The 26222-nt window shown below is 36.0% G+C and overlaps 2 protein-coding genes across 5 annotated transcripts in view; both read left to right on the top strand.

The window, feature by feature from the left end:
- The window catches only part of kpnb3 (karyopherin (importin) beta 3), a 28458-nt gene extending 20996 nt beyond the window's left edge, over positions 1 to 7462 (top strand). The window contains exons 23-26 of the mRNA XM_084101857.1: positions 3476 to 3695; positions 5073 to 5301; positions 5387 to 5528; positions 6499 to 7462. Of these exons, the coding sequence (XP_083957983.1) occupies positions 3476 to 3695; positions 5073 to 5301; positions 5387 to 5528; positions 6499 to 6585 (678 nt within the window). The 3' untranslated portion in view covers positions 6586 to 7462. The remainder of the gene's footprint in view (positions 1 to 3475; positions 3696 to 5072; positions 5302 to 5386; positions 5529 to 6498) is intronic.
- Positions 7463 to 9063: 1601 nt separating this feature from the next.
- Positions 9064 to 26222, top strand: part of farp1 (FERM, RhoGEF (ARHGEF) and pleckstrin domain protein 1 (chondrocyte-derived)) — an 83972-nt gene continuing 66813 nt past the window's right edge. For 2 of the 4 annotated variants that reach the window (XM_084101874.1, XM_084101872.1), the window contains exons 1-2: positions 9064 to 9272; positions 20511 to 20688. In XM_084101874.1, coding sequence (XP_083958000.1) covers positions 20515 to 20688 — 174 coding nt within the window. In that variant the 5' untranslated portion in view covers positions 9064 to 9272; positions 20511 to 20514. The remainder of the gene's footprint in view (positions 9273 to 20510; positions 20689 to 26222) is intronic. The other 2 variants (XM_084101875.1, XM_084101873.1) reach the window with 1 other exon arrangement.

Below are 26222 nucleotides of genomic sequence, written 5' to 3'. Positions count from 1 at the left end.
TATTGGCCACGCGGGTAATCGTCACATAGCGCAGCGTCAAGTTGAACCATTTCGCCAATATTGTTTCTCACAGTAACTGCCATGCAGGCTAGAATTGCGAAACATTATTGGATAATTCTTATAATTTACATTTCTCTGGGCCAATCGGAATCTTAGCACTTTTTCTCTTGGCCAATTGGAATCTTAGCACTTGCTTCATAATCTTGAAGCACACACACAGCGTCAACAACAGCTGAGCTCGCCATTTGCCTGGCTACCGTGCGAGTCTAATGGAAACTCACGCATGAATTTTTTCTGCATTGAACTTGTTTTAGCGCCCGCCAAAGCCGCCAAAGTCTTATTTGATCGGTGAGTAATGTAGATGAACGGCTGTGTTTGTGACAGGGCGCATGTTTTAACTAAAATAACGACCAGAGAGAGAGAGTGAGAGAGCCGGTCGCGCGCGCGCACTCTCTGTGTAAACGACTTCACCGTCTCCAAACTAGGTGCTGTGTTGCTCTCTCTCCCTCGCACATATTAATCAAAATAAATCGACACGGTGGTAAAAGGTCGGAAGACCAAAGTTTCGTGTGGAGCATTCTGAGATTTTTTTTTTTTTTTCCTGAATTACTGCTGGGTGTGAATTGTGCTAAATAAGTTGCCTTATCTTCTCTGAAAAGCGTTCCGGACATTCAGCTGACATAAAACAACACTTTAATTAAACGAAATAAAACTATACAGTGATGAAATGTTTTCTATGTTGACACAAATCTTGGATGTCCATGTCCTAACTGCTGGGATATTCACACAACGCGCATGACACGTCCAATTCGCGAACTAATGACTCCTTTGAACCGATTCATTTTAATGAATGGTTAAAACAACTGATCTTTCCAGCAGTGAACTCAGGAGACGTCTGAATCGGTGTATAACTAATCAGTAACACTTTACAATAAGGTTCTATTTATGACATAAATTAAATAAAGTACAGTTTGCTAACTCAAGCTTAAACTTTAAAATAAATAAAACCACTTTTAAAAAAAAAAGCATTTTAAACATTTTTCCACACAGTGCTATCAAGAATTGATAAGAGAATCGTTAAAGAATTGGATCGATAATCAGAATCGTCAGTGGCATTATTATTGATAAAATTTTATCAAATCCCATCCCTATGTGAAGACAGTAAAATTATAATCAAACATTAAAGAACATGCATGTTTTTTAATAGTTTTTTTTTTAAGAGTTAAAAGATTAAAACATTTTGCTAACATGAGGTCTTATTGTGTCACTGTCAGTCTTGTTACATCAGTGCAAATCTAGGGTATGCAGATTAATTATTATTATTATACATCATTCATCAGCATGCATTGATTAATCCCATGGCATGTATAAAAAAAATTATAATAATAATTATAAAAATCCCCCCCCGCGACACTGTCACCTTTTTTAGTGTGAGGAGTTTGCAGGTATGTGGAATAGAGCAGTGTAAATATTGCATATGTCTTGGCAATAAAGTGATAGAAAAAAAAATTCATTCAATTAATATAGGCCAGGGCTTGGCAAGTAACTTTGGCCGCGGGCCAATATTTTTTTTTGCCAGTAGATGGCGGGCCAGCTACACAGAGTAGGCCTATGGATACAAATTAAATACTCTTATATAGGCCTATAATCGCGGAATATGATGGTCCGTCACCGTCCGTGGATCATTCGTTCAATTGTTTTTTTCAAATTAAAACCAAAAATAAAAAGATGAAAAATGACTTGTTTTTCCATTTATTTCCTGAACTAAAATGAAAAAAAAAAAAAAAAGAATAACGATGTTTTTTTGTTTTTTTTAATTTAACACGTTATATCAAGGAAATCATTTTAAACAGATCAAGTACTATTGTGGTAACAGATTACAGCCATTTTAATAAAAAGCAATCATGCTTCATTCGCTTACAGTCCGACTTTTGAACTTTATTCCTTTTTTTATTATTATTTATTCGGGACACACACACACACACCTAAGGTTTAAGGAGGTCTGCGCGGGACTGTTTTTTTCCGTCCCGCTCCCACAAGGTTCTATTCAGCAACCGCTTAAAACACACTCGGTGTTCACTCAATACACTCAATAGTTCAATAGGCTATTTTAACATTGTACTGTCAGCAGAGAAAAAAATGCCACAGAAAAAAAAAAATGAAATATAAATAGCCTAACATAAATTAAATAGGACAAAGCCTATCACTCAAATTTCTAAGCAACATAAACGAAAATCATATTGCCCTACTGACAAATGAAGTAAGCTATTTTCTGCCGAACTATTTCAAAATTCTTGCAAAAAAAGAATGTTGTTGACTGACAATGGTTTCAGTACCAAACAGCTCCTCAGAGCTAGGTGTAGCCTACAGCTGGTCAGAATTAAGTGCGGATACGCTGTCAAAAGATGTCGGGAGTGGGCTATTGACTGCCGGAGCGGGCGGTCCAAAGTACACCAGAGTTCTGACCGCTACGGTCTTTTAACGCGTGAATGGACACAAAGTGGTCAAGCGTATAACTAGACGCGGCAGGCGCGTCCGGTTTGAACGTACAGTTATACTTTAAAATGTAATCCCGTGCCGCATGATTCCCTATGTGCGTTTCACACAGTAGCCTATGCGGCGGTGAAATCGCCGCGCGACTACGGCTTTTCTCAAGTAGTGGAAGAGTTTTGTGCAGCATTTAGGACTTCCAAAATAATCCGGCGGGCCAGAAAATATTGCTGACGGGCCAGTTTTGGCCCACGGGCCGCCAGTTGTCGTTCCCTGATATAGGCTGTTTATCAGGCAGGTCCTGTGCACTGTCAGTCTTCTGGGTTAAAATGGAATTACAGGTTGTTGTTGCACTGTCTCCGATTTTGTTCGAACCTTGTCTATCAAGAATGTGTCCCAAAACCAAGGCCTGTAAAATATTTCTGTTCAAATCCTGTGTCTTCATATTTTCAGCCCTTGAAATTACTTCAGTTTTACATCCTGAAAATCACGTTATCTGGGAAGCAATATTTGGACATTAACATAATGAAAAGTATTATTCATAGGCATTATCTACTTGGACAGTGATACATTTGCTTAAATATCTGATCCTTCTGCTATTACCAAACACAATTTTGGCTGTTTATAGCATTATCTCTTGTGATAAAAACACTAAATAATAATTTTGACTATGTATTGGCATGTAATTCACGGTGGTGCTGGAAAAAGCTTTAAAATGGACCTTGAAAGTGCTTGAATTTGACCTTGGATTGCACTGAATGTCAGCTTGCTTATTTGGCTTGAGATAAGGATTTGAGTCCACATGTCATGCAAACAAGAAACTCTTTCTAACCACAGGTCGAGATCTGTCGCTCCAAACACACACTGTTTGCGAATGTTCGTTGGAACAATGGTTTCAGGAAACACCAACTCGTTGAACTTGTGACCGTAGTTAGCTAACGTTGGCTAGCTTGTTATTAACGTCCTCATGTTGTGTTCCTCACAGTGTCCACACAGACCCTGGGCCGACAGACAGTGGGGTCTGTGCATATTCGATGACATCGTGGAACACTGCAGCCCGTCTTCCTTTAAATACGCCGAGTGCTTCCTGCGGCCCATGATGCAGTCGCTGTGTGACACGAGCCCGGAGGTCAGGCAGGCGGCGGCGTACGGTGTCGGGGTCATGGCTCAGTTTGGAGGAGAGAACTACAGGCCTGCGTTCACAGGTGGGGTGACCTCTGCTGTGCTTAAAACACAAAACTGACGTTATAGGGCTCTAAATGTGTCTCTTTATTAAATTAAATTAACTTTTTAGTTAGTCAAGAAGCATATCTATTTAATTGAAATAATGAGACTTATACAATAACAATTTAAACTGAGCAAATTGCTCTTTTAGGGCTTTATGAAGTAGTTTTTCCCCCCTGAATTTTTTTCTGGATTCCATTTTAATGGCTAAAATTTAATTGTAGTAGAAACTAACAAGTTTTTAAGCAAATTGTATGTTTCGTTATTACAAGTTTAACAAATTAAGGCCCTATGAAGTTATTTTTCTCAAATTCTGTGTTTTCAGTTTTAATTTTTCTCGATTCAATTTTAATGGTTTAATCAGATTAGTCTAATCAATTTAATTTCATTAATTTTTCAGTAATAGGGCCCTATTATCTTCAGCAATTCTGTTGTCTTGTACTGGATTTATGATTTTAATAAAATTATCAAACGGTAGTAATCAAACAAAGGCATAAAACATGAATAATTTTAATCTTTGAAAATGTAATTGAATGAAGAAATAAAAGGACTTAAGTTTGGGCAAATAAAGTGATGCAGATTTAGTTCAAATTAAAACATGGAAGAAAGTTCTGAGTTTTAATTTGAGTATTTAAGTATATTACAATAGTAATATATCTGATAGTTCTGAAATGAATGGTGAAATGCAGGTAAAGTTCATGTTCTCGTATAGTGAGACGGCAGATGCTGAAAACACCACGTGCTTCAGTGTGTGTGTGTAGTAGTCATTCACACACAAACATGCAGACTCCAGATTTAATGGTAGACTTTTGCACTTTAATTTGAACAGTTCTTTGCAGTGAGTTCCAGTTGTGACAGGATTCTGTCTGTGTTTTGGACCTCCATAGTGCCTTACGTCAGTGTTTTTATATGACCCTGGACCACAAAACCGGTCACATGGGTCAATTTTTTTAAATTGAGATTCATACATCACTTGAAAGCTGAATAAATAAGCTTTCCATTGATGTATGGTTTGTTAGGATAGGACAATATTTGGCTGAGATACAATTATTTATCTGAGGGTGCAAAAAAATCAAAACATTGAGAATCTCCTTTAAAGTTGTGCATTTATGTTCACGATTGTGCTGCATTCACTCACAAAAATAAATGTTTTATATATTTACGGTAGGAAATTTACAAAATATCCTCGTGGAACATGATCTTTACTTAATATCCTAATGATTTTTGGCATAAAAGAAAAATAGGTAATGTTGACCCATGCAATGTATTGTTGGCTATTGCCACAAATATACCCGTGCGACTCGAGACTGGTGACGTGATCCAGGGTCACATATTAAAGCATGTTGTCATTGTTTCAGAGGCCGTCCCGCTGCTCGTGGGTGTGATCCAGTCCGCAGACTCCAGAGTTAAAGAGAACGTCAACGCCACAGAGAACTGCATCTCCGCTGTGGCCAAAGTCATGAAGTACCGCCCAGAGTGCGTCAACGTCACTGAAGTCCTCCCTCATTGGCTGTCCTGGCTGCCACTCAACGAGGATAAAGAGGAGGCGGTCCACACGCTTAACTATCTCTGTGACCTCATTGAAAGGTGAGCGTCTGTTGCCTGACGTGAACTCTGGGAGTTTTTGGATGCCGGTTTGCAGTTTGAGTTTAATGTCGGTTTCCTCCCGCAGTAACAATCCCATCGTTCTCGGACCTGATAATACGAACCTTCCCAAGATTTTCACCATAATCGCTGACGGCGTTGCCAATGAATCGATTAAAGGTGATGGCGACTGCAGCAAACGACTGGCCAATGTTATTCGTCAAGTACAAGTGAGTTTCATGTCATTTAATATGAACAAATGCTTTATTAGAGACAGACTAGCACAAAATCTCAGATTGATCCAGAGTTGCAAAATTCGTATTTTTTGCTGAAACTGATGGTTTCTGTAATCGGAAAGCCACACTATATATATATATATATATATATATATATATATATATATAATTTTTTTTATTTATTTTGAGGTAGTGTTGTATGTAAATTTCACGGGTAAATTGTGTGTATAAAGGCCCAACCAGGGACATTAGTTGTTTATATATCATGTTTATATTGTTTTAAATTGAAATAGTAAATTCTGTTGCGTCTAAAAGCCCAACCAGGGACAGGAGTTGAAAATTAGCATTTGCTATAAACTTTTTATGCAGCACTTCAGTGACAAGCTTGCTTTGACACTGTTTGTTTGCATTGTCCCTGTCAGATTAAAAAAAAAAAACTTTTAAAATGTGAATTTATCAAGATAAATTGAACATCAAAGGGCTGATTTATTTACTTTATATCATGTAGCCTTAGTTTTCAAACTTTAAATTAATGTAGCTAAATATTGCTATTTATTGATGCATATAATTATAAAAAGTTAAACGATGTTGTAAAATACAAATGTCACTTTACACTGAAATTTATGTATGGAAATATTATTGTAAAATGTTTTATACAATTTATGCTTTTATATATGTAATGATATCTGATTTTTCACCCTTGTCATGTCAATGCATTTTAATTCGCTGTATTGATGCATTTAAATAACACTATCTTTGTTCTTCCAAATCTATCAATAATACGAGTTAACATTCAAATTTAGACTTAAATATTGTGAAATGTATATTTATCCATTTTTCAGTATGTAATTGGTTTAATTTCTGAGCAAAGACGCATGCATATCCTAGTCAAACTAGTTTGTCCCAAGCAGAATTTGCATGACATTTCAAGCGTCAAGTACGTGACTGTGCTCGATGTTTTCAGGTTTCCGGAGGCCTCTGGACACAGTGTGTGTCGGCACTCAACGAGACGCAGCAGAAGGCCATCCAGGACCTCCTGAACTCGGCCTGAGTGAGCGAGCGAAGCCTTAACCCTGTAAAACAGCCCATCTAATGAGGATTAAAAAAAAAAACTTTGCACCTGGAATTCCACATCTAGATTTTTGGCCCTTTCCCTTTTTCGAACAATGAATGGTCATGTGACTTGAGTCTGTGTTGGGCCTCTGAGCCGTCTGGACCTAATATCTCAAAGTCTTCAGCAACAACCGGGCCGAGGCTCCAGCGAGCGTGTGTGTGTGTGTCGCCTCAAAAAGGGCCGACGGCTTCACAAACCCTCATCTGGAGCAGATGCGGGGGGGATTAGGGGTATGAAATGAAACTAACCGTCATCCATCGTAGTTCTTTAAGAATTTCTGATGTAGAAATTGTGCTTTTCTCCCTTACGAGATCAGTTATAGTTGTTTTGTCACAACTCGTGTGTCTGTCGATCCTAGCCGAAGCTGTTTTCTCCGACTCTGAGACGGATCCGTCTGAAGTGGACTCGTGTTGGTTGAGCTCGAATGCAATAGAGCGATGATTTAGCGGTGATGTCGTCGACTTATTTGTTTTTCTTTCAGGTTTTCTTTTTGTTTTGTTCTCTTCGATGCCGGTCCCATGGGCCGGTAGTGATGTTTGGGAGAGATGGGCATCGTTTGCTCCTCCTTTGCTGATGATGTCTGTGTCACATGGCTAACAGTGTCTGTCATTGGCTCTCTTAATCCATGCAATGAAATAAACAACACGGGAAAACCGGGACTCTGGGTTCAGGGCTTCTGATATGAAGGAAATGCACAAGTCTGAAGCCGATTGGCTTATTGGTGGTCACATGTCCATGGAGCATTTCTATGATATTCAATCTATCCTGGTTCATCATTTTACAACACTTTCAGTATTAAAGCTGCAAGACATGATGAACTCTGCGTCAGTGTTTCATTTGCTCTTCAAGGAATCCAGTGATTATTTACATTCAATTCAATTAAAATGTGAATTAAAACGTTACATTAATCTACTGTTGATGTTTGGTTCAGAAGGTTTTCTCACTTGAATGCTTGTTTTTAACAAGAGTTTACATAAAACCGAAACTAGAAGCGGTTCACGTTGGTCTTTTATGGTTTTACAGCAGTAACTAGAGAAGTAGATTATGAGTGAATAGGAAAAGATAAGTTATATTGTCACATCAGTCATAAATCAGTGTGTATGTAGTTTTCAAAAGTGCATATAAACACTATAAAAAACTTGTGCTGCCTATTAAAGTAAATTACATTGAGTTTATTTGATCAAAACCCAGTATAAAAAAAAGTTGCACGTCATTTATCTGATAAAGTAAAAGTCCTATAATGTGCACAGGATTCTAACTGGAATATTAATGAGATAAAAAAAAGATGAATCCTGTTAGATTATTCCAACACTACTTTTGGGATTTTATGCATTTATAGGGAAATAAAATGTTGGGTCCTTTTTTAATAAATCCTAATCCCTTATTTCAATCCCAGTGTATTACATAAAATCTGGTTGCAGTTTATTTTAGTGTGTTTGTTAGTGTAATTATACCTTTAAGTACTGAGAAATATTAAGTAAAAACATGTACTTACTATAGGGTTAAGAGTAGGTTTGGTTTAGGGTTAGTTGCATGTAATTAAGCATAATTTATAATTATAGTAACTACATGTAACAATGACGCTAAAATAAAGTGTTGCCTAAAATATCAATAGTAATACATTTTTAGACTAAGTGTTGCTTCCACAGATTGGTGGCGCTGTTTCTCATCACAGTACTTTATAAAACTGTATTATCGGATTTTATGTTCCTGAACGATTCATTTGAATTCCTTTTGATGTCCTACCATTTTTAAAATGTTCTAAAAACGTGTGAACGTTACTTTTGAATGTTCTCTGAACGTTCTGAAATAAGTAACATTTAAAAAAAAAAAAGAACGTCTGAAGAACGTTCAACTTAACCCTTAAGAAAAAAAGTTCTGTGAACGTTTTGAGAACATTAGCAGTACTAAAGACCGGATAACTTTTGAACAAACATATTACTGTTTCTGGAAGAACGTTTGTTCTTTGCTTTAAGAGAACGTTACCAGGACGTTCTGAGAATGATCCCTGCTAGATGGTTTGGTACCATTTTGCTTACATAGCCATTATTAACCATCCCTTACAAAAAATACTATGGCAGTACAGTGATGGTATCAGATGATAATACTATGCAGTAGCCTAGTCAACATTTGAAGTGGATCAAAACCTTTTATCAAAGTTATATGAATTTTGAACAATACCGGTTTTTGTCTCCTTAGGACAACTTTAATGAACCTTTTTTGATCCACTTCAAATGCTGACTACTGTTTATAAAACCCGCGGCAACAGTGTAAAAGAAGCCCAAATTCGCGGGAAAACCGCGGACTTGGCAACATTGTAACCAGGGTGAGTTTGAATCGTCCGCCAGGTGTCGCTGTTCCTATCAGCGCTGTGTGACTGAGGCTGTAGTGCGGCTGTTGGAGGCTGGAGGCGGTGTTTTATTGTATCAGTTCAGTTCGGGATCAGTCGTTTAGTCATGGCGTCCGGGAAGACGGTGGATTTCAGCGCTTCCCGCGAATAACCGCCGATAAACTGATTCTTCGCGACTCCAGCCGCTGCTCTGCGTGTTATTTTCGCGGAATATCGTTTAACAACATAGTCACGCGTGTATCCAGTCACAAGGAGTATTAATTCAGCAGGAAAGGTAAGATTCTGTGTTATTTTATTGGCTCGCAATAAACCGGCAGCGAGCGAATAAGTGTTACTATAAATCTTCCGATCGCTGGACACGCTGATATATTGTAGCGGTTTCCATGGTTACACGATCAAATCTCACGAGCCTCCGTTGCTGCCACGCGTCGTATCGTAAGTTTCCACATCAAAGATTTACTGTAGTGCTTTACCATAGTGCTCTACTGTACTACAAAAATACTATGGTAATACCATGTTTTGTTTGATCTTTCAAAAAGTGCTGTGGCGGTACCATGGTATAGTGATAATATCGCCACTCTAGATTATTTAAATGGAATTTACAAGAATGCATTGGTCCATGTCCACAACACAGTAGTATCCTTTTGTAATTGTGGCATGGGTTTTGGACTTGTATTATCTCAAATACCTTGGTATTATTTGATTGCATCACTATGATATTACCACAATACAGTTTTGTAAAGGTCACATATTTTCCCTTCAGCCTGTTCTTTTTTGTTTTAATCTAATGCAACACCGCATGGGGTTATTGATGCATGGAATTATCATTAATATATCCCAGAACCAGGTGAAACATCAGTTACAGTTTTCTTATTTGCATATTTTTTTTCACTGTATATTCATAAGAGCTGCAGTGATGTGTTTTAAGTGGTTGTGCAGGTAGTCATTTGGACATTATGGGATTTCCCTGTCACATGAATTCTTGATGTGGCTAACACACACACACACACACACACACACACACACACACACACACACACACACACACACACACACACACACACAGTCAATGCAGCTTAACCTACTAACATCTGAACCTCAAGGATTACTCGACTAACCTACATCCGCCGACTGCAAGCACACAACTCAGCACAGATTTTGAAATCCTTTTAGAGAATTGACCATGTTAATTATTATATTAATATATTTAATATTATTTAATGTTTGAGTGGTGACTTGTACCAGATAGTAACAATAAATGTAAAAATGGTGGTAGATATGTTGGCGGAAACTCTAGTTATCTTCAGTGATCTTGATAAGTAAACACATTGACTAGCACACTGTGGTAGTTTAGATGTTCTGAGTGGTTTTTACCATGTTTCCAGGGTTAATAGATGGTTAGTAAACAGAACCACTTAGTTGAGTAATAACACACCTCTTCTCATTTGAGGAATCATTCAACAACACACACACAATGTAGTGTGCATTAAGTACTTAGGGTGCGTCTCAATCAGCTCCCTGAGTCAGTATGTCGTGGTCACTGTTAAGGACCCTTGCTCACTACACATTGGGACACTGATGGTGACATGACAACATCTTCACTGTACAACGAGAACTCAATTCTGTGCCGGGAACATAAAGAGCTGCCTCTCATTTAGTGCTCGAATTCTGAGTTGAGTTCTCTTTCACGTCGTCTCGGGCTTGAACGGACAAATGCACACAAAATTATGCCAAAATATCCTTGTAAACGGAGCGGGTCTAAAGTGAACATAAACAGTTTAGAAAGAAAACTTGTGTGTAACAGTGTATTGGATCCGTGCATTAGCTTTTAAAGTGACAGGAGCCTAATATTCCTGCTGTCCGTGTCATTAATGTTAATCAAGAGAAAAAGAAAATCACTCACTGATCTTGACTGAATAACTTTTGTAACTTTAATAAGGATTATTAATCTATTTTATAAAAAAAAAAAAAAAAGAACTATGAAGTATTATTTTTCATTTTGACTTCAATTTCTGGACTTTGTTTATTTGTGCTATTGCTAATTTGCTTATTTGTTCCTATTGTATTACTGACTGTATACTTGTCTTTAATAATGTTTGATTAGTTAGTCTAGTTTATACGGAAGAGGATTAGGGCCAAGCAATAATAAAAAATAAAAAAAACATCTCAAGATTAAAGTCATTATAATGCGAGATTAAACTCGTTAAATTTCGAGAAAAAAAAGTCGAAATACAATCTTGAGGATAAACTCATTAAATATCGAGAATAAAGTTGTTGTGTTTCGAGAAAAAAATCGTTAAATTTCGAGAAAAAATTCGAAATACAATCTTGAGAATAAACTCATTAAATATCGAGAATAAAGTCGTGTTTCGAGAAAAAACTCGTTAAATTTCGAGAAAAAAGTCGAAATACAATCTTGAGAATAAACTCATTAAATATCGAGAATAAAGTCGTTGTGTTTAAAAAAAAACTCGTTAAATTTCGAGAAAAAAATTCGAAATACAATCTTGAGAATAAACTCATTAAATATCGAGAATCAAGTCGTTGTGTTTAAAAAAAACTCGTTAAATTTCGAGAAAAAGTCGAAATACAATCTTGAGAATAAACTCATTAAATATCGAGAATAAAGTCGTTGTGTTTAAAAAAAAAATCGTTAAATTTTGAGAAAAAAATTCGAAATACAATCTTGAGAATAAACTCATTACATTTCGAGAATAAAGTCGTTGTGTTTCGAGAAAAAAGTCGAAATAATCGTGAGAATTAGAAATTCCACACCTTGAGGATCAACAAGTTTAATAATGCGTCTTTTGGTATCCTGGGAAACCACGAATTGCATTTGTCCACTGGTTGTTATTTCATGTTGGACAAAAGCGAGTACATTGCGCAAATTGGACTGATTTTTTCTTGTAAAAAGACCTAGCCGCTTGCAAATTCTCTTTAAAGTGCGTATGCTAATTATTATTCTGTCATAATTAGCTAAAGTTGATAGTATTTCTTTGTTACTGAAAGAAAGTCTAAAATATAGCTTGACTAAGTGATCCAACTCTACCATGTCCTCTATCAGTAGGCTATGCAATGAACACTGATCGAATGCGCTATTCTCTACATTTCATTTCGACTTTTTTTCTCGAAACACAACGACTTTATTCTCAAATTGTAATGAGTTTATTCTCAAGATTGTATTTCGACTTTTTTCTCGAAATTTAGTGACTTTTTTCTCGAAACAACGACTTTATTCTCGATATTTAATGAGATTATTCTCAAGATTGTATTTCGACTTTTTTTTCTCGAAATTTAACGAGTTTAATTTCACATTATAATGACTTTAATCTCGAGATGGTTTTATTATTTTTATTATTGTTTGGCCCTAATCCTCTTCCGTAAGTTTATTACTTGGATGTTCTCTAGGCTGCTGATTTTTTGTTTTGTTTGTAAATAGGTATTCAGAGTATTCATGGTATTCAGCAGATATAATATCTGATATAATATAATCAGATATAATAAATATGTTTGATATCTAAACGTTTGACTTTTTTTTTTTTTTTTTTTTTTACCATATTGGAATCGAAACTGGGAATCGATAAGAATCAGAAATGAAAAGCAGAATTGGAATCGAAATATCTAAAATTCAAACAATACCCAACCCTACTGATTGAGACGCACCCTTAGCTTTAGCATCACTAATTCTCAGTGTTGTTTGTGCTTAGCCGATATGATGAGTGCCATACTGATTGTTTAGTGAAGTCTGGGCCAGCGGTGTGGATCCGTGCCTTCAGATGTGTGTATGTTGAGTCTGTCTCAGTGAACCCTCTGTTTCACATGTCCGCCTCGCTGAACACATCTCTGGGAACTTTCAGGCAAACAAGTTGAAAGGCAGGTTAACTAGTTCAGCGAGCGTGAGTCTGGGAACGAGCCCTCGCTGCACGGATTGTTCCTAGTTCACTTTTCTGTCTCTGTTCTCTATGAAGGGTGTGTGTGTGTTTGTATAGGACAGAAAAAGAAAGATTTTTGTATGAGCGTGTTTAAATAAGGTAACTTCTTTTTTTTTTTTTTTTAGCAGGCATGTCGTTTGAAGTGGGCCTCTCCTTAATCGTTGACTCTGTCAGGTTGAGTTTGTAGTCATGCAATGCAATGTATTGGTTTGCACTTTGGGTTTTAATGAGACCTAATTTGCTCCAGAATCAGATTCAGAAGTACTTCCTGTTTCTTCGTGTTTATCTCTGCATGTGTGACGATCCTTCTGTGCTTTGCTTGCTTCCTACTTTGTGCTTCCTTTAGAGTAAAAGTTTCCAGTCTGTGGCCTTTTTGCAGAGGTTTCCCTTTCACCTGTTGTTTATCAGCGTTCAGTGTGAGAGTTTTGCTTGAGAAACTGCTAATGGTCAATTATAGAAAAACAAGCTGTCGCAAATCATAGCACTGCATCAGGACATGCTTAAAACCCACTCAGAATGCCATAGCAACTACATAGCAATGGGCTTAAACCACTCAGAATGCCTTAGCAACCACATAACATTCCAGAACACACTGGCAACACCCTAGCAACATCCCAGAACACCCTAGCAACTACATAGCAATGAGCTTAAACCTCGTAGAATGCCTTAGCAACCACATAACATCCCAGAACACCCTAGCAACAACATAACAATATGCTTAAACCATTCTAAATACCTCGGCAACCTCATATCAATATCTCAGAATACTCTAGAAACTACATAGCAACATGTTTAAACCACTCAGAATGCCTTTGTGACCACATAGCAACACCCTAGCAACTACATATCAACATGTTTAAACCACTCAGAATGCCTTTGTGACCACATAGCAACACCCTAGCAACATCACAGAACACATCAACTACAAAGCAGTGTGCTTAAACCACTCAGAATGCCTTAACAACCACATAACATCCCAGAACACCCTAGCAACAACATAGCAATATGCTTAAACCATTCTAAATACCTCGGCAACATCATATCAATATCTCAGAATACTCTAGAAACTACATAGCAACATGTTTAAACCACTCAGAATGCCTTTGTGACCACATAGCAACACCCTAGCAACTACATAGCAATATGCTTAATGGCACAAAAACTTAGCAACCACTTAGAACACCATAGCAGCTGCATAGCAACGCCCTGACGACCACCAAAATGTCCTGGCAGGCGTCCAAACTGCCTAGCAACAATCCTTAATGCAAAAGATGCCTTTGCAACCTCCTAGCAAACATATGAAAATCTCACTGTAATTGGTAGTATTGTTTCTTGATCCTCTAGAATAGATTGTGTTTCACTGATTGTACAGCTCTTAGTACGGCTGATCTGATCTGAACACAGTTATGGGAACGTGATCCCTTGTCTTTATGTTTGTACGATCTCCTTTGGGAAATATGATGTGTTCTGAGACACGAGAAAACATAAAACGAAGTGTGAGAAAGTCACGTTGATCCTTCCTGCAAAAGAAGGACAACCTGTTGAACCAGTAACAGTGCAGTTCATGTGTGTTTCAAAGCCATAAACCAGATCAGTGCATGCTTAAAACACAAGCTTTACCCAACAACGACAACAAAGCTTTTTCCCCTTTATAATTCCTGCACATTTCCAAGATGAGCTGTTAAAAACGGCTGCACTAAAGATAGCACAAGGAAGATTAAATATAATGGCCATGCATTTGTCATTGTGTTTCTGTAAGTGGGTTTTAATAGCTTTCGTTGGAATGGAAATCCAGATGTTTATACGAGTTTGTCAGTGCCGTTTGTGTTTGCGTTGTTCTAGTGAGGGTTTGCTAACACTAACAGAGCTGCAGACGTTCAGTGGTTAAGGCATGAATTAGGGTTTCGGCGGGTAATGAAACTGCTAGCCGAGGGGGATTAAAGGTCCCGGAGGAGCCGCTTCTCAATTACTCATTGAGTTTAAATGTGTGTAACCAGTAACTTCGGCCCGGGACAGGAAAGAATGGCCCCTTTATTGCTGTGTTTGTGATTGTGGACGGCCCCTGAAGACTTCATGGGAGCCTGTTGGTCTCTCTCAGTCCCGTTCATCCTCTTCTCCATGCTTCTAGTGTCTATTATTCTTGCTCCATTTCTTTATTCCTTTCTTGTGCTTTTGTCAGCCATTCGTATTGTTGGTTGATGACCGCACCCAGTTGGTCGGTGTTAGTGGTAAATGGGCAGTAAATAAGGCAGTTTTTGAGATTATTGACTGCTAACTACTGCACAATATTGCAAAATTATCAAAATATTGCAAATGTATTTATTGCGATATGCATATCGCAACAGCTTGCAATAACTGGGGTCATGAACAAAAGACAAAGAGAAAATCACTCGGCTCTCGGCTGAATAACTTTTGTAGCTTTAATTAGAATCAGTATTAATTTAATTAACTAAACAGTGTTTTATTTTTACATTTGATTATTCAGTTTCTGTTGTTAAATAACCCTAATGTAGGATAACCTGAAACCCTGAACTAACTTCTTATGTTACAGTAAAACACTGATGTTCACTTTCAGAAGTTTTCTTGTCACAAAAAGAATGTGAAACACATGTAGGTTATATTATTTTAAAGATAATTTAAAGATAATTTAAGTTTATTTTACACACTTTAAGCATTATCGTATCGCATATCGCATTATTTAATGAGTTATCGCATATATCGCAGTTTTCTTCAATATCGTGCAACTTTTTTAAAATCAATTCTGTGTTCAGAAAGTTGTGAAAGTAAGTTATGTAAAATAAGTTGTATTTATTATTATTAAGTTTTTTAATAAACATATTTAAAAAAAAGTACAATAAATGAATTTATTAAATAAATAAAATAAAAAAATTATTTAATAAAATAAATAAATTTTGTACAAATAATTTTAGAATTTTATTTATTTATTTTATGTAGATTTATTAATCTAAATAAATAAATAAATAAATGTTTATTTATTTATTTTAATTATATTTATTATGATGTATTTACTTATTATTTAGATTAATAAATAAATATCTACTTATTAGTTTTAAGTAAATTGAGTAAAAATATTTTTTTATTTTTGTTTTAAGTAAATTGTGTGAAGCTATTTATTAAAATTTTATGGTAGTTATGTAATGTTATAATATTAACCCTAAAAATATTTCCAAATATTAGACATATAATCTCCTTTCATCATCTGTATCACTCTCCTTTCTGTCAAACAAAATGTCAAACTGCAGATGGAAATCAATATTAAAATGGCATTTTCATCATCATCTTCCATCACAGGACGAGTTTGTTACCGTGAACATCTCACACTCTCTTGATGAATAAAGCCTTGTGATCATCTCTAACCTCATGATCATCACATCCACTGGAGGTCCTGTCGTCAGTGTCATGATAGACTCAGAGGTGTGTGTGTTGAGGAGGTTTTCTGACTGTGTGTGTGTGTGTGTGTGAATGCTGAAACCCTCTCGTGCTTGTTAACCTGTCGTGACTCGTCTCTAGCTCACATCTGAGCACAGAATCAGATTCCAGAGTTCAGCGTCTGGATCTGAGATTCAATCAGTGCTGGAATGTGTTCCTGGTTAGTGTTAGTGAACAAACCATTAAGTATTGAAGTCTAGTCCTCTTTGTGTCGCCCTGCAGTCTTTGTCCAATTTTTGTATAGTGGCTTAGTTGCACTGTTTTATTAAAACTTTTTAAAAATCTTCTTTCTTTTTTTTTAACAAATGAATTCAGTGTTACTTGCTGTTTCTTTGTAATTATTTGTGAAATTTACTTGCAATTTATAAGTGAGAATTGTTTCCACCATTACACCATTTTTTCCAGCTGCACGATTCTGGATAAACTGAGAATCACGATTTTTGTGGTTTAAAATAGAGATCATGCGATTCTGAATAGACAAAATAATGTCATTTACTAGAGGTTCTGACAAAATATGAATTGCTGCAGTCTATTTAAATATATTTAATTAATTTGGATAATTTTTTTCATTTTAAAATTCATTGACTTCACTTGTTTCATTACTGGATGAATCAGTGTTTTTGAACAAATCTCTTGAATGATTCAGTGACTCATTAATAAAGACTTGTTTCATTGCTGGATAAATCAGTGTTTTGAACAAATCTCTTGAATGATTCAATGACTCATTAATAAAGACTTGTTTCATTGCTGGATAAATCAGTGTTTTGAACAAATCTCTTGAATGATTCAATGACTCATTAATAAAGACTTGTTTCATTGCTGGATGAATCAGTGTTTTGAACAAATCTCTTGAATGATTCAATGACTCGCCAAATATAGACTTCACTTGTTTCATTACTAGATGAATCAGTGTTTTTGAACGAATCTCTTGAATTAATGATTCAATGACTCATTAATAAAGACTTGTTTCATTGCTGGATGAATCAGTGTTTTGAACAAATCTCTTGAATGATTCAATGACTCACCAAATATAGACTTCACTTGTTTCATTACTAGATGAATCAGTGTTTTTGAACGAATCTCTTGAATTAATGATTCAATGACTCATTAATAAAGACTTGTTTCATTGCTGGATGAATCAGTGTTTTGAACAAATCTCTTGAATGATTCAATGACTCACCAAATATAGACTTCACTTGTTTCATTACTAGATGAATCAGTGTTTTTGAACGAATCTCTTGAATAAATGATTCAATGACTCATTAATAAAGACTTGTTTCATTGCTGGATGAATCAGTGTTTTGAACAAATCTCTTGAATGATTCAATGACTCACCAAATATAGACTTCACTTGTTTCATTACTAGATGAATCAGTGTTTTTGAACGAATCTCTTGAATTAATGATTCAATGACTCATTAATAAAGACTTGTTTCATTGCTGGATGAATCAGTGTTTTGAACAAATCTCTTGAATGATTCAATGACTCGCCAAATATAGACTTCACTTGTTTCATTACTGGATGAATCAGCATTTTTTGAACGAATCTCTTGAATGAATGATTCAATGACAAATAATTTTTTAACCGTCACTTGTCTCCACCTACTGGTGTAACAATGTAATTGATACAATGTTTATTTGAAGCGTCAAGTTACTTTAAATGGTGATTTACTTCATTTTGATCACCACCATAAACATCAGTGTTTATATCCAAACTTTATATTTCAATAAACTTTTACTGTAAACTTTTAGATATTTACTGTTCGCTGCGATCGTATTTGTCAAAGGTTTAACAGACATAAACGAATCTTTGTCATTTAGGAATGAGATCGTGTGGGTGTTTGAATCCGGATCGTGACTAATGTTTGTGTCATTTGCATGCTCTTTGAATCACGATCCTTTGCTTTGTCATGTAACAGTGCCGTTCTTCACTTGTCATGTTTGCTTCCCGTTTGCTTGAGTGAACACAGGAATACGCTACTGTACGTGTTCGTTTGTGCTGTACTTCTGACGTCTGTGTAGAATAATTGAAAGTGTCGTATCTGTGAAAAACACTTTACATTGTCAGGAGAAGCTGTTTAGTGCCACGAGCGGATAATTGTTCTCTCATCTCTCTTTGACACACACACACACACACACACACAGTTTTTACGTTTGATTATCCCGTGAGAAGTGTTTTAAGTGCCCATTTTCCATCTGTGATTCCTGGAGGAACTCATTCTCTTGTGTTTGATAGTGTTTTCCATTGGTGGATCTCTGAGAGCTGACTGGGAGGTGCCTGTTAATTATCACGCGCTCGAGGGTTGTTGCACTGAATACACAGTGATATTGCTTTATACAATAGTTCAATAAACGAGATGTTAATATTATGTAACTGACATTTTAGTCACAATATGGCCAGCTGTTTGCATGCTTTGCCAATGAAAATAGAAGCTAAAAGGAGTGAACACAGACAGGCGGAGATACAGACTCTGATGGTTGATTTAATCTTGGTTAATAAATATATATATATATATAGGCTATATACACGCATGCATGCATGCATACCACATCACAATGTTATCTTCTCATTTATTATCATAGTTTAGTAATTTTTGTATTCAGAAAACACCTCAACATCATCAGTGTCAAAACATTTGCCAAATTGCTGAGAAGGAAAGACTATAAATCTCCAGTTTATTATTGCTGTCCACAGAAATGCTCTATTGAATAAGCGTTTTAACGAAGTTAAACAAGGCTCTGGATCGGTTCCTGATTGAGGAGGCAACGCTCTGATTACTTGACGTAGAAGTGGGAGTTATTTTGTGGCGTTTACTTTAATTCTGCTGAGTTCTGTATAATTTAGACCCCTCAAATGTAGTCATTCACAGCATTTCTCCTTCACTGAATTCCTCTAAAAAGGCTTTGAATATTTCAGAGGATGTCTGTAAGAGGGTTTAGATGTAAGTGGACGAATTTGCATTTCGTTAAGTTCTCAGTTCCTTAGAAAGATGGGTTAGCATGAGGACAGAGCTAGTAAAAAAGCTGTTTTGAGGACCTTAGTTGATAGAATTTCCCATCTTTAATGAAAATTTCTGCTTTATACTGTGCTTCAATACATCTCTGCCCATTTCGTTGGTTAAATTGGTGTTCTATTGAAGCTTATAATCCATCATGTTGGAGTCGCAGTGCGCGATCTGGTTCTTTAGGTTTAGAAATCCCTGGATTTAATGCCTCTAAACCCTTCCTAATGATTTCCTAAACCCATCAACTCAGTGTTTTCCAATGGTGAGAGACGGTGGGCCTATTGTTTGAATTTAAGCCGTCACAACAGTAATAAGGATTTGACAGGTTTGAATGAATCCACGTGTTTCCTATGGGATGTTCCCACTGGAATCGGTGTCCTTTTCATTGTATTTATATGTCCATAATGTAAAATATTTACATTACATTCTGTTACAAGATAGAAATTCATCATTATTGCATTACTGTAGCGAACATATAAGAAGTGTTTTTTTGTGGAAGTGTAATATAGTGCAATCACAAACGTTTATATTTGGACAGAATTTGTCAAAAAAACCTGTATTTATTTATTTATTTATTTTTACAAAAGTTGAACAAGATTCAGATGGGATTAAAACCACAAAGTAGGTCTGTGAAACAAAATATTTTTTTATTTTAATGCATTTTTTTTTTTTAATTGTATTTTGTTGCATTGCATTTTATTGCATTTTGCATTGCATTTACCATTGCATTTACAAATATGCCCGACCTGTTGCCGTCAGGTTCATTTGTATGGTTCAGTTCTTCACCAGTGGTGGCTGTTGTAGTTGAGCTGGTTATGAGTTATAACTAACAGCTGTGTTTATGCGGATAACTAGCAGCCAGGCAGAACGAGAGTTAACATCAAGACTTGTGTGAGAAATTGCCATGGCAGCACAAGTAGTTTACTGCAGAAATATACATTTCAGGAATCATAAATCATCCTTGGCATTTTCCAGGGCAGCACGAGGTTGGAATTCCAGCTGTAAAAAAGGAAAACTATGTCAGCGTCCTGTGTGTGTGATCACCAAACCTAGTGCAGAATCTGTGTTTATCCCACATGGAAGGTTTTGGCCCTCGTTTAAATGCTGAAATGTTGTCTGTTTGCAGCAGCATGGTGGAGCCAGAGGAGCGGCCCTCGGGGGCGGGGCAGAGGCTCGGGGCCCCTGAGAGCCTGGGCATCAGCACACTGGAGCCCGGCCAGCGCCCCCCCACCATGCCTCCGGGCAGACAGATCTCCATCCGGGTCCAGATGCTGGACGACACTCAGGAAGTCTTTGAGGTCTCGGTAAGACACTGTTTGCTTTCTACTTTATTGCATTTTCGCTTTGTTCTGTTGCATTGTATTGTATTTTGTTTCATGTTATCGCATTGCATTTTATTGCACTTATTTATTTTACATGAAAGCATTTTATATTATTTTACTTTATTTTATTGCATATCAATTTGCTTTGTTTTTACATTGCATTTTGCTTTATTTTATTTTAATGTTGCATTTTTTTTATTTTTTTTATTATTATTTAAAAAAAAAACGTTTTAAATATATTTATGTATTCATTCATTCATTCATTTATTTTATTTTTTTGCATTGCATTGCATTTTATAAAAAAAAAGATTTTTTGATTCCAAGACAATAACTGGACCGCAGTGGACAATGAATGTAATGAGGTCATGCGACAACAGTGTAGCATGCTATTGTTTGAATTGCTTATTGCGTAATGCATACTAATTCATATTATTTAAAATAAATGGTAGGCAGTAAGCTAATCTTCCATTTTTGAACACAGCCCAGGTTTAATTGCATGGAAAAACCCCTGCATTTCACAAGTATTTTGATTGTTGAGTATCCCAGCGGGTCAGCAAGTGCACACTAAAGCGTCTGCTGCTCTCCCCCTCAAGTTTAGACTCTTTTGTGTTCACTTGCCCTCCCGTTTCGTCACTTAAGCTCCCTTTGGGAATGGTAATGATGTTGAAAAGCTCAGTCTTGTTCACTAATGAGAAAATGCCCTCATTGATCGCTACCAAGGGAGCCATAAGCTCCTCAGGCATGTTGGGTAGGAGAAAAGAGAAGAAATTCATCAGAATTCCTGACTGAGATCTCGACAGGAAAATATTACCTTGAGCTGAAGTAAAAGCAGCGAGTTCCCTGACTCTTTTCTTCCTCAGGTTTGTGATGTGTGTGTGTGTGTGTGTGTGTGTGTGTATAGGGGCCGTTGGGTACACACCCTGTGCTCCGCTGATGCCCTGAGGGCCACTGTTGTTGATGGCAATTTTAATAGTGAGATAAGGCCTAAAGCGTGTGATCTGCTTTGTGTGCGTCTGTGTTGAGAAATGCTTCAGTGAAGATGATCTAGATCAGACGTGACACCAGATCACCTGCAGCTTTTGTTGATTTAGTGTGCTTTACCTGGCTTAATGCATCAGCTCATCAGTGTTCAAATTAATCAAACGCTTAATTTTTTTATTTCCATTAATACATTTATTCCCATTAATTGCAGATTATTATCTCTGATTCATGATTATATTATATTTGAAAGCTGCATTTGTGATTTTGAGACCTGCATCTGTCAATACACCTCCTAACCATGTCCATTTAAGTGTTATAACCAAAAAATGTTGTCAGTTACAGTCTTAAACCTCCCCAAACATCTAGGAAAGACATCAAGAACGCTCTAGCATCAAATAAATATAGTTCAGCGTGTGTGTATTATTATAATGGCCATTGAAAACCCGTTTGATTGGGTCACTGTCATGTATTCACAGAGGAGAGTGTGTCTCTGCTTTCAGACTGAGCCGTAGTAAAGCCTCTGCTCTTCTCCAGATCTCTAAAGTGAATCTGACAGTCACCTCACACACACCTCACACACACACACCTGCTACACCGCACACCCTCTTTGGGCAAGAATTAATAATGAAATGGATAAAAAATGGATGAAAGACTTTATCTGTTCCCCAAAGGCCAGAGGTATAACATCATAAATATGTATCATACGCTTGTGACTTTGTGGAAACAGACTCTCTGTGTGTGTGTGTGTGTGCGTGTGTGTGTGATGGAGGGTTTTGTATTTCATACACGTTGAGGTCGCTTTTTATGGAGAATAAATGTAAGTTTTTTTTTAAGTTAATGAAAGAACCCATCATATTTTTGTAGTTTCACACATTTGTGAGTGAATGCAGATAATAACTGCGAATTTTTTTTTTTTTTATCCATTAGACATTGACCAGCATCCACTTTTAAAGAGGATGCATACACACAGACACATATGCATGCACAGACACACACACACACACACACACACACACACACACACACACACACTTAGACACACTTAGACACACTTAGACACACTTAGACACACTTACGCACACACACACACACACACACACACACACACACACACACACACGCATACTGTATAGATATAATTTTATATTTATATAAGGCTGCATCACCTACAACAATAGGCTAAAACCAAAAACATTTAAGATTTATGTATTTTAATTGCATATAATATTTGCATATATTTGCATTACACAGTTTTAACAAAAACTAAAAAAATTAATGTGATGCATATTTGTCAGTCATACATAAATAAAAGAAGTCAAGTAAGAATGAGATTTCTTTAATATAACTAATGCACAGAATTTTTTTTTTTAGATGCACAATAACCTGTTTTTTACAGTATATTTATCATCAATAAATCCTTTCTGTTTCAATCATACATTTTTAACTAATCGAATCTTGCTTGTTCCAATCAGCCATATTTAAAACATGTTCACACTGTTTATCTGTAACAGATTTATGCTGATTTTATGCATATCTTGTTGAAAATATGATTATTTAAATAAAACCAAAAAATATGCATATACTTAAACAATGCCATGATTTTTTAGTTTTTGTTTTTTGGGTGTAAATTGCTCTTTGAGCCACTTCTCCAGCATCGGGCCAAACCGCTTAACTTCTTAAGCGCTCCGTTCCGTGCCGATCCGGTCCAGACGCTGCGGATGCGGTTTCAGTCTGATAACACACGAGAAAACACTTGTTCTCCGAGGAATAAGATCACAGCTGATGTGATGCTGGAGTGAACAGCGCTCCGATGAGGAGCAAAGGAAGCTCCCGCAATCATGAAGATGAGATGGCCTGATGTGCGGAGTTTGATCTGTGTTGGAAGATTGTAGTTGGCAGGACTGGTGCATGCTGGGATTGAAAAGGGCTGATTTCCTGTGGGACCCAGCGCTTCTCCGAGGGTTTGAACTGAGAATGCATGTCTGATTTCATACTGGTCTCGACTGGATTAGCTAGCGCTAGCGCTAGCGCTGACTGGTTTAGAGGAACACTTTTGTTTTATAAAGTTTCATCAAAGTTACATCTTTGTGATCTACATAATAAATACACAAAGTTTGAGGTTGGGAGGCTTTTTAAAATGTTTTTGAAATAGTCTCAGGCAGACTATTTCAATAATAATATAATAGCAACCATTAATATTATAATAACCATTATAATAATACACACATAAAGTATGTTGGCGCTTGCAACGCCAAGGTCATGGGTTCGATTCCCAGGGAAAGCAAGAACTGATAAGAATGTAAATGTGTACCTTGAAATGCAATGCAAGTCGCTTTGGATAAAAGCGTCTGCCAAATGCATAAATGTAAAAAATGTAAATGTAATGGTTCTCTTCTGCTCACCAAGACTGCATTTATTTGATAAAAAATACAGTAAATTTTTTAAATATTATTGCAATTCAAAACGGCTGTTTTCTATGTGAATTATAGTAAATTGTAATTTATATCCTGTGATCAAAGCTGAATTTTCAGCATCATTACTCCAGTCTTCGGTGTCACATGATCCTTCAGAAATCACTCTAATATTATGAAATGCTCAAGTGAGTAAGTAATAGAAATTTCAAAAGAAAAGCATTCATTTGAAATAGAATCTTTTGTAACATTATGTCTTTACTGTCACTTTTGATCACTTTAATTTGATCATCCTGGCTGAATAAAAGTCTATTTTTGGAGTCTAGAGTCTAACGTGTGGCCGCCGAGCGAACGCTTGTCATCATCATATTGCCCTGTTGCAGCGTTCAGGATTTCCTGTTTGATGGGATCTCAGTAAGGAAATCCCAATGGTCTTGACTCTTGGCACAGTTCCTGTTTCCGAGTTCACATCAGATCACAGAATTCACATGTTTTCAAATGCTTTTGATATTAGATTCTTGTCAAACCTTTTCATGAATCAATAGAATTTTAGTCGTTTTTGTGTATTTTTTGGACATGCTTCTATATTAGTATCAGATTGGTTTGCACTATTTTTTGATTCAGTATCTCTGAGGTTTGAACATGGTATATAAAATGCAGGTTAAAGTGTTAAAAAGTGTCCTCAGGCTATTTTCATCTGCATAATAATTCTGCATGCATAATATTTTAAGCCATACGGTTATGGAATTACTCTCTATTTTTGTGTTAGTCTGCAATTACAAGCCCACAGTACGGCAACGGCTCATTGTCTAAATTGGCTTAATGAGGGTGTTTGACGAAACTGCAGTTTTTCCAGCAACTGTTGATTCAGAGATATAAGCGTTCAGTCTGCTTGCACAGCTAGTTTTGAGTTAAAGTTAACCATGCTAGACTTTGTCTTGGTCACTACAGCTGCCTTTTACCAGTTACACACACGCCACGGGTTCAGTTGTGTATAGTTATGCTTTCTAATGCTCTGGTTTGTTGAAAAAGAGAGAAAATGCCAAGTATTCCTATAATGGAGGGTGTGTCGCGTGTTATTGGATGCTTGGAGTCTGTGGTTTCCTTCTTCATGCAAGACTGTCATTTAGAATTGAGAAAAAAGAGGTATGGTAAACAGACTGAATTTTAAAGCAACATTTTAGGACAAACACATCGGCCTCAGATATTTTTACTTAAGTGGACGAATCTCACGAACATGTTCATGTCATATCATTTTTAACCCCAAAATATACAATCAAAAATAAGATTTTTTTGTTTTGTTTTTGAAAGCAAAGCCTTTTTGCACATTTTTACATTGTGACTTTCTTGAGGATCCCTAAATTCTCATTATTATACTCCTCATTATTATCTGGAAATGTGCAAATTGATTTTGGCAGTATTTAGTATATATTGTTTGATTTATGCTTTTAATTTTATGATTTTAATGAAAAAACTGTAGAGGGATTCTCCCATATATTTTTTTAAAGATTTTTTTATTTTTTTTATTTAGGAACAACAAATAACTAAATTTTGTAGAGAGATTCTCTCATATATTTTAAATAATTTTTATGTTTTATTTTTATTTAGGGACGACAAATAACTAAATTTCATTGAGAGATTCTCCCATATATATATATATATATGTGTGTGTGTATGTATATATATATATCACCTGTATATACACAGGTGAAACTTGAAAAATTAGAATTTCGACAGTTATAATTTTGATGATTATGTCTTGCAGCTTATAAAAACCCCAAATTCAAAATCTCAGAAAATTTGAATATTACATGGAATCAATAAAAAAAAAAAGATTTCAAATACAGAAATGTCGGTCCTCTGAAAAGTATTATCATGCATATACACTAAATATATTAGTTTCACCTTTTAATTTGAATTACTGAAATACACAAACTTTTGCACGATATTCTTAATTTTTCGAGTTTCACCTGTGTGTATATATATATATATATATATATATATATATATATATATATATATATATATTAAATTTAAAGACGACAAATAACTACATTTTGTTGAGAGATTTTCCTATGTATTTTTTAAATAATGGTTTATATATTTTGTTTAGGGATGACAAAT

This window comes from Abramis brama (genome assembly GCF_963993115.1).
Source record: "Abramis brama genome assembly, chromosome: 2".
In the NCBI taxonomy this organism is placed as follows: domain Eukaryota; kingdom Metazoa; phylum Chordata; class Actinopteri; order Cypriniformes; family Leuciscidae; genus Abramis; species Abramis brama.
Note: the sequence above shows the minus strand (reverse complement) of the source record. Positions and strands in the feature narration are given on the sequence as shown.